The 8,854-nt window shown below is 45.2% G+C and overlaps 1 protein-coding gene across 2 annotated transcripts in view; it reads right to left on the bottom strand.

Moving 5' to 3' along the window:
- Positions 1–1,207: 1,207 nt before the first annotated feature.
- DIPK1C (divergent protein kinase domain 1C) overlaps positions 1,208–8,854 on the bottom strand; it is a 91,330-nt gene continuing 83,683 nt past the window's right edge. The window contains exon 4 of one of the 2 annotated variants that reach the window (XM_056521438.1): positions 1,208–4,465. In XM_056521438.1, coding sequence (XP_056377413.1) covers positions 4,271–4,465 — 195 coding nt within the window. In that variant the 3' untranslated portion in view covers positions 1,208–4,270. The remainder of the gene's footprint in view (positions 4,466–8,854) is intronic. The other variant, XM_056521437.1, reaches the window with a different exon arrangement.

Raw genomic sequence — 8,854 nt, 5'->3', positions numbered from 1 at the left:
TACAGAAATTACACACACACTGACAGAGCTGCAGCTTGTGGTGAGTGATATATCTTACCCCAGTGTTGGATTCACAGCTTAGACTGCTAAATTCTGCTCTATAATGCCCTTCATGTTGCTGCTTAGAAGGTGTGCTATAGAGATATAAGGCAGCAGTACCATCTCTTTTGGATCAGTGGAGTGTAAAGGAGGCATCATAGCAGCTAACCTCTACCCACTTACTTTGAGACAACCAAAAATTACAGATGAAGACTTTAGAGTGGAAAACTACCATATATAAATGATATGAGGCAAGAAATAGTGTAACTCCTCATGTACACACACGGCAGTTTATCCTGAAAAGTTACCTGAAGTTACCTAAGTGCAGGTATGCTGTAACTAATTTAATTAACATTAATGTTTAATTAAGTGAAATATTCATTACCCCTGAACCAGTAACATTATCATCTTGATAAATTCATTGTGCAGAATTTCCTATAAACTCCAAAATGGTAAATGACTGAATCAATGGAGCCTACTTAAATGCTTTGTGGATCACTTAATTTTTAATGCCAAAGCACATTGTGAACCATCATAAGGCACTCTTAATTACAGAGTAAGTGCAATCCATTCACTCAAGTGAAGTAATCGATGACACTGATATGTTAAAAGAACTAAATGTAATTGACTGACAATTTAACTTTTGGGGGGTGGTGACTTTCTTTTAGCTCTTGTGTTTTATGCAAGCTCAGCAAAGCATACAGACTACAGCACTACTCTTTATCATTCTGTATCCAGGCGCAGCAGTATGATACCATAATCCATTATAGTGCATAACATAACCAAAAATCATGTGCAATGTGGGCCTCATTGTTTTAAACTAGAAATTTGCACTGAAGTTTACACAGTTCACACATTTTAAAGGGGTGCTCCACCCCTAGACATCTTATCCCCTATCCAAAGGATAGGGGATAAGATGTCAGATCGTGGGGGTCCCGCCGCTGGGGACCCCCGGGATCTACCATGCAGCACCCACCTTTAGCGGCTTCCGGAACTGCTGGAGGTCCTCAGGCTGAGTCCATCTCAACCACGAGGATGGAGCATAGTGATGTCACGGCTCCGCCCCCATGTGACGTCCCGCTCTGCCCCCTCAATGCAAGTCTATTGGAGGGGGGTGAAAGCTTTCACGCCCCCTCCCATAGGCTTGAATTGAGGGGACGGAGCGTGATGTCACATGGGGGCGGAGCCGTGATGTCACAATGCCCCGTTCCCGTGATCGCCAGTAATCAGACCCGGAGCGAACACGCTCCGGGGACTGATTCTAACAGGGTGCGGCGTGGAAGATCACAAGGGGTCCCCAGTGGCGGGACCCCCGCGATCAGGGATAAGATGTCTAAGCGCCGGAGTACCCCTTTAACAATATGGCCCTCATTTACTAAGAGTGGAGTGTTGGTTTGCGTTACATTTTTGCTTTTCTGACCTTTTTTTCTCTTGGTATTGACTAATCTGTCGCACTTTTCCCGATCTTATTAGTCATAGGGGAAAAAGTTGCACAGTAATTTCTGTTGCAGGGTTCATCTGTCGCACGGTAAAATCTGTTGCAGGGTTAATACTGTCGCACATTAAAATCTGTCGCCTGCATAAATCTGTAGCAATGAAAATTCTGTTGCAATGCAAAAGATTTTTGAAAAGAAAAAGAAAAGAAAAAAAAATTATAATTTGTGAAAATATATATGTATAGAGAGAGAGATCTCTCTAGATATTAATAAATGTAATATTTAGTCTATCTATTTAAATATATATTTTTTTTTAGTAAATTTAAGTAGCCGTATTAGTCCAGTGATGCAAATCAAAAAATGTTGCAGTATCTTGTAATACCTGTTATAGGAGGACAATTTATGGCCCATCTTAGTGTGAATTCTCCACATCTATTGTCTTAACCCCTGCATATTTGTGAGATGTAACCTGTGTCTTCTGCTTGTGAGCTTAGATTTGATTTAGACTTGAAAAAGTTAGGAATCCCGAAAGCTTGTCTCTACAAAATGCTGTTAGTCCAATAAAAAAGGTATAACAAGATACTGCAACATTTTTTGATTTGCATCTATATTTTTTTATACATATATGTATATAGATAGATGCATTAAAATGAGTATAATGAATATATATATATATATATATATTTTTTTTACCATATATACTCGAGTATAAGCCGACGCTACAGGGACCGTACGAATTCCACTGGGGAGGGTGAGCCAGTCCGGGCCATCCATCTTGACTGGAAGGCCCTCTTCACTGCTCCAGGCCAGCCCCGAACTAGTGACGCTGCATTGACACAGCCGCACAGGGACAACCGTGCGCAGCAGAGGTCCGTGACATTAGGGGCGTCCCTGCGCACAGACGTCCCTCCGCAGCATCATCAATGTAGCGTCGCTAGTACGGGGAAGGCCCGGAGTGGAGAAGAGGGCCTCCCGGTCAAGATGGACAGCCCGGACCTGCTCAACTCTCCCCTTGGAATTCGGACGGTCCCTGCATCTTAGATGGGCGACGATGGATGGCTGCTAGGGAAGGACCAACAGAGCTACAACTGGGGAAGTGAGTAGAGAACAAGAGAGGGGGGTATGTATGATGAAGGTCTAGATGATGACAGGGGGGATGAGGGGGGTCTGGATGGTGACAGGGGGGATAATGGGGGTTTGGATGATAACAGGGGGTGGGGGATGAAGACAGAGGGGGTCGGGATGGTGACGGGGGTGGGGGATGATGGATGACAGGGGGAGGGGGGAATGATGTATTTTCCACCCTAGGCTTATACTTGAGTCAATACGTTTTTCCCAGGTTTTTGGGGTGAAATTAGAGGCCTTGGCTTATATTGGGGTCGGCTTATATTCGAGTATATACAGTATTTTTTTTTCCATCATTATTACTGAAACAATAGGGGAAAAAATATGTTGGAAAATTTTATTGTGCAAAAACAAAAATTTACAAGTAAGAATCGCTTGAAAAAGACGAGGCAGGCAAAGGAGCAAACAGCCAGAGAATTTACTCCGCTTTCTGAAACTTTATTCATGCTTTAAAGTGTAGGGTTTTCTTCCCAGAAAATTCACATGATTTTCAGAGTGGTTTTCAGAAAACGATTCTGAAGATGAGTGATTTTGGATGAAATGTCGGGAACACATCCCTTTTCCCGAAAACAACGCCCATTTTGTATGGTTGTTTTTTTTTCACTCAGAGTGATTCAAATTCTGTCAGGTTTTTTCTGTCGCAGAATTTAGGCACAAAACCCGACAAAAAGTCGGAATCCTGTTAGTCAATGAGGGCCTATATGTACATTTCATATTTGAGGGAATAAATGGCATGTCACATGTCAGAAATCCAGGATGCGGATGTACCATATCTACCTCAAACCACAATAATGCAGTCAAAAAGATTGAAAATGTGCAGCAGAAAATACTTATTTCTATATTGTAGATTGAAAAACATTGTAGATTCTGATAAAACAGTCTGTTTCTATAGATGTGAAACAATTCAGTATAACATTTCTATCCAGTAACAGCAGCAATGCGGAATATACTTATTCACACTACTGTATAGGATCAATAGGAAAGATAGCAGAATCATGGTACTCCGCCCCTAGACATCTTAATCCCTATCCAAAAGATAGGGGATAAGATGTCTGATCATGGGGGTCCCGCCACTGTGAAGCCCCCGTGATCTATAATGCAGGGGCCGGAGGCTCGTGACATCATGGCCCCGCCCTTGTGATGTCACTTCACGCCCCCTAATGCAAGTCTATGGGAAGGGGCACCCCTCCCATAGACTTGCATTGAGGGCACAGGGCCTGACATCACGAGGGGCCAGGCCAAGACATGTCAATCCTCTGGCCCCTGCATTGCCAGTCATCAGGCACGGAGCGAAGTTTGCTCTGTGCACCAGATGATAGGGAGTGCTGCAGGAGAGATCGTGTGGCTTCCCAGTGGCAAGACCCCCGCTATCAGACATCTTATCCCCTATCTTTTGGATAGAGGATAAGATGTCTAGAGGCGGAGTACCCCTTTAAAGGGCAAATCAAGATACTCTGTAAATTTATAACCAAACCTCTTTATCTGAATCAAGGCCATAGGCCTTCTTGTCAATCGGTCTGCTACAATTTATATGATAATTCCTTTAACATATAGTCCTAGTAATACGCTGTTTAAGTAATACTGTTTTCGTTTAATTTCTTGTGCATTTAAACTAAAAAATGATGTGTAACATCACATAGCCATTCTTTTGTCATTCAGAACTATAGGGTTCAGACATTTCCTCTGTGTAGCTGTTTTTGACTCTTTTGTAATAATGAGTATAAGTCTGTAAAAAGCGATTCCAGATTTGTAGACTCAGCACATTTCTGCACGGCCTCATGTAGTTCAGCTTGTAGAGGAAAGGGACGGATAGACCCCATGATACTCTGAGTGAACCAGCGTCGGAATATCTTGTCACAGATGACCTAAAAGGAAGGAAATATAATACATTATTCTCTAAAAAATATGTTGAACATGTGCAATTGCTCATTTACATTGCCTCTCATCTAGAACTGGCCAATCTCAAATGCACCCTATTACATGGATAATACCACAGAGTAAGCTTTGTACTCTGTGCCTTTTCTTTCTTTAGGAGGAGGTTTCCAGGGAGTGAATCTTTTAGAATTTACAAAGGTTTCGGTATATACTTTAATAGTGAGGTTTCATTGGGCAAGATCAAATTGATTTTCTTGTCTGCTGACATTTCTCATTGAACAAAATCCTTGATATTTAAAACAGACACGAGAAGGTTCTTGTTAGTATTCTCTTTCATCAAGAGCCAGATGGAGTGAGATAGTAACTCCGATCTGCTTCTTTTTTTAATCGTATCAGCTTTATTGCCGGACTAAAAACAGTGGCAGACCATGGTTTTCAGTCCGGCAACAACACCGGATATGGTAAAAAGAAAATAAATGAGCCGATTGGAGTCACTATCTAACTCTGTTCGGCTCATTAAAGTGAAAAGGGTATGGTGGGGGTCCGACAGGGATACCTCAGCAGCCTTTTCTTTTTTATTCTCTTGCCGGATCCAGCTGCTGTATTGCAAAAACATTGGCCCTGATTTACTAAGATTGGAGTGTAGGTTTCTTTTTGGGTTTTAATTCCCTACAATTTTTTTCCACAGTATTTACTAAGGTTTCCCTACATTTTGCTCTTTTTACACATGCTCTGATCTGTAGGGGTTTCGTCAGCTCAAATCTACCACATTTTCTGTGGAAACGTTAGTAAATATGTTGGGTTTTAGTGAAAATGTCAGGAACACACTCCTTTTATGTAACCACGCCCCCTTTTCTCAACAGCCATGCCCCTTTATCGGGTTCTCAATGGAGAGTTGGCCAGGTTTTTCATTTCTGGCACAGACAGAATTCTGGCGCAATGAGACAATTTCTGGTGCACAACCCGACAAAATATGTCGGGTTTACAATAGTAAATCAGGGCCATTGTGTGAATGCATTCTTACATACACACTTGCACTTGGACCCAGGCATTTTCATGTAAATACATGAAAGGGAATGTGTAAACAGAAAATGACCTATTGTTTATATCAAGCATTTATGTTATATATATTTTCTAAGAATTTTTGTTTTTTTTTAATTTTCTTTTTTACTCTATATATTGTGTAAAAATACACTCTATATTTTTACTCTATATATTGTGTAAAAATCAGTTTCCTTCATGGCTACTAGGTCTAAAACTTAGCCAAGACTTCCTGTTCTGTACAGAACATTTGCCAGTGATGCCTTTCTTCTCAGCACAGAAAGGAGTACAGTGAAAGTTGACACCGGTATATAGATAACACATGATTGACCACCATTCACAGAAGAGATCAGACTCTCCCTCTCTGTAGAATGACCTCTTTCCAGGTCACAGGGAATGGCCAGCACCACCTATTCATGTGAATGGGAAAGATCCTGTCTGCTGTCACGAACTAAATGCTGTTTATATATATATAAATAAATAAAACTGTCTGACAGAGCGGGCGGACTTTAACTCAAACCTGAACTATAACCTATTGTATTTGATGTTTGCTTGTACAATAAGCCAGTATTAACCCCTTAATGATGCATTTTTTTGCATTTAAATTTTTTCCTCCTAGTCTTTTAAATTTCATAACTCATAACTTGTTGTTTACAGGACTTATTGTATTGTGCTATGTGCTATTACAACGCATTTGTTACGCCGAGCGCTCCGGGTCCCCGCACCTCCCCGGAGCGCTCGCTACACTCTCGCTACTGCAGCGCTCCGGTCAGATCCACTGACCCGGCGCGCTGCGATACCGCCTCCAGCCGGGATGCGATTCGCGATGCGGGTGGCGCCCGCTCTCGATGCGCACCCCGGCTCCCGTACCTGACTCGCTCTCCGTCGGTCCTGTCCCGGCGCGCGCGGCCCCGCTCCCTAGGGCGCGCGCGCGCCGGGTCTCTGCGATTTAAAGGGCCACTGCGCCGCTGATTGGCGCAGTGGTTCTAATTAGTGTGTTCACCTGTGCACTCCCTATTTATACCTCACTTCCCCTGCACTCCCTCGCCGGATCTTGTTGCCATTGTGCCAGTGAAAGCGTTTCCTTGTGTGTTCCTAGCCTGTGTTCCAGACCTCCTGCCGTTGCCCCTGACTACGATCCTTGCTGCCTGCCCCGACCTTCTGCTACGTCCGACCTTGCTTCTGTCTACTCCCTTGTACCGCGCCTATCTTCAGCAGTCAGAGAGGTTGAGCCGTTGCTAGTGGATACGACCTGGTCACTATCGCCGCAGCAAGTCCATCCCGCTTTGCGGCGGGCTCTGGTGAAAACCAGTAGTGACTTAGAACCGGTCCACTAGCACGGTCCACGCCAATCCCTCTCTGGCACAGAGGATCCACCTCCTGCCAGCCGGCATCGTGACAGTAGATCCGGCCATGGATCCCGCTGAAGTTCCTCTGCCAATTGTCGCCGACCTTACCACGGTGGTCGCCCAGCAGTCACAACAGATAGCGCAACAAGGCCACCAGCTGTCTCAACTGACCGTGATGCTACAGCAGCTACTACCACAGCTTTAGCAATCATCTCCTCCACCAGCTCCTGCACCTCCTCCGCAGCGAGTGGCCGCTTCAGGCCTACGACTATCCTTGCCGGATAAATTTGATGGGGACTCTAAATTTTGCCGTGGCTTTCTTTCTCAATGTTCCCTGCACTTGGAGATGATGTCGGACCAGTTTCCTACTGAAAGGTCTAAGGTGGCTTTCGTAGTCAGCCTTCTGTCTGGAAAAGCTCTGTCATGGGCCACACCGCTCTGGGACCGCAATGACCCCGTCACTGCCTCTGTACACTCCTTCTTCTCGGAAATTCGAAGTGTCTTTGAGGAACCTGCCCGAGCCTCTTCTGCTGAGACTGCCCTGTTGAACCTGGTCCAGGGTAATTCTTCCGTTGGCGAGTACGCCGTACAATTCCGTACTCTTGCTTCAGAACTATCCTGGAATAATGAGACCCTCTGCGCGACCTTTAAAAAAGGCCTATCCAGCAACATTAAAGATGTTCTGGCCGCACGAGAAATCCCTGCTAACCTACATGAACTCATTCATCTAGCCACTCGCATTGACATGCGTTTTTCCGAAAGGCGTCAGGAGCTCCGCCAGGATATGGACTTTGTTCGCACGAGGCGTTTTTTCTCCCCGGCTCCTCTCTCCTCTGGTCCCCTGCAATCCGTTCCTGTGCCTCCCGCCGTGGAGGCTATGCAGGTCGACCGGTCTCGCCTGACACCTCAAGAGAGGACACGACGCCGCATGGAGAATCTCTGCCTGTACTGTGCCGGTACCGAACACTTCTTGAAGGATTGTCCTATCCGTCCTCCCCGCCTGGAAAGACGTACGCTGACTCCGCACAAAGGTGAGACAGTCCTTGATGTCAACTCTGCTTCTCCACGTCTTACTGTGCCTGTGCGGATATCTGCCTCTACCTTCTCCTTCTCTACTATGGCCTTCCTGGATTCCGGATCTGCTGGAAATTTTATTTTGGCCTCTCTCGTCAACAGGTTCAACATCCCGGTGACCCGTCTCGCCAGACCCCTCTACATCAATTGTGTTAACAATGAAAGATTGGACTGTACCATACGTTTCCGCACGGAGCCCCTCCTAATGTGCATCGGACCTCATCACGAGAAAATTGAGTTTTTGGTCCTCCCCAATTGCACTTCCGAAATTCTCCTTGGACTACCCTGGCTTCAACACCATTCCCCAACCCTGGATTGGTCCACTGGGGAGATCAAGAGTTGGGGCCCCTCTTGTTTCAAGGACTGCCTTAAACCGGTTCCCAGTACTCCTTGCCGTGACTCTGTGGTTCCCCCTGTAACCGGTCTCCCTAAGGCCTATATGGACTTTGCGGATGTTTTTTGCAAAAAACAAGCTGAGACTCTACCTCCTCACAGGCCTTATGACTGTCCATATACCTCCTCCCGGGCACTACTCCACCCCGGGGCAGAATTTATCCTCTCTCTGCCCCAGAGACTCTTGCCATGTCTGAATACGTCCAGGAAAATTTAAAAAAGGGCTTTATCCGTAAATCCTCCTCTCCTGCCGGAGCCGGATTTTTCTTTGTGTCCAAAAAAGATGGCTCCCTACGTCCTTGCATTGACTACCGCGGTCTTAATAAAATCACGGTAAAGAACCGCTACCCCCTACCTCTCATCTCTGAACTCTTTGATCGCCTCCAAGGTGCCCACATCTTTACCAAACTGGACTTAAGAGGTGCTTATAATCTCATCCGCATCAGAGAGGGGGATGAATGGAAAACGGCATTTAACACTAGAGATGGACACTTTGAGTATCTGGTCATGCCCTTTGGCCTG

This window comes from Hyla sarda, chromosome 5 (assembly GCF_029499605.1).
Source record: "Hyla sarda isolate aHylSar1 chromosome 5, aHylSar1.hap1, whole genome shotgun sequence".
Classification (NCBI taxonomy): Eukaryota; Metazoa; Chordata; class Amphibia; order Anura; family Hylidae; genus Hyla; species Hyla sarda.
The sequence above is the reverse complement of the archived record's forward strand: the minus strand, read 5'-3'. Positions and strand labels throughout refer to the sequence as shown.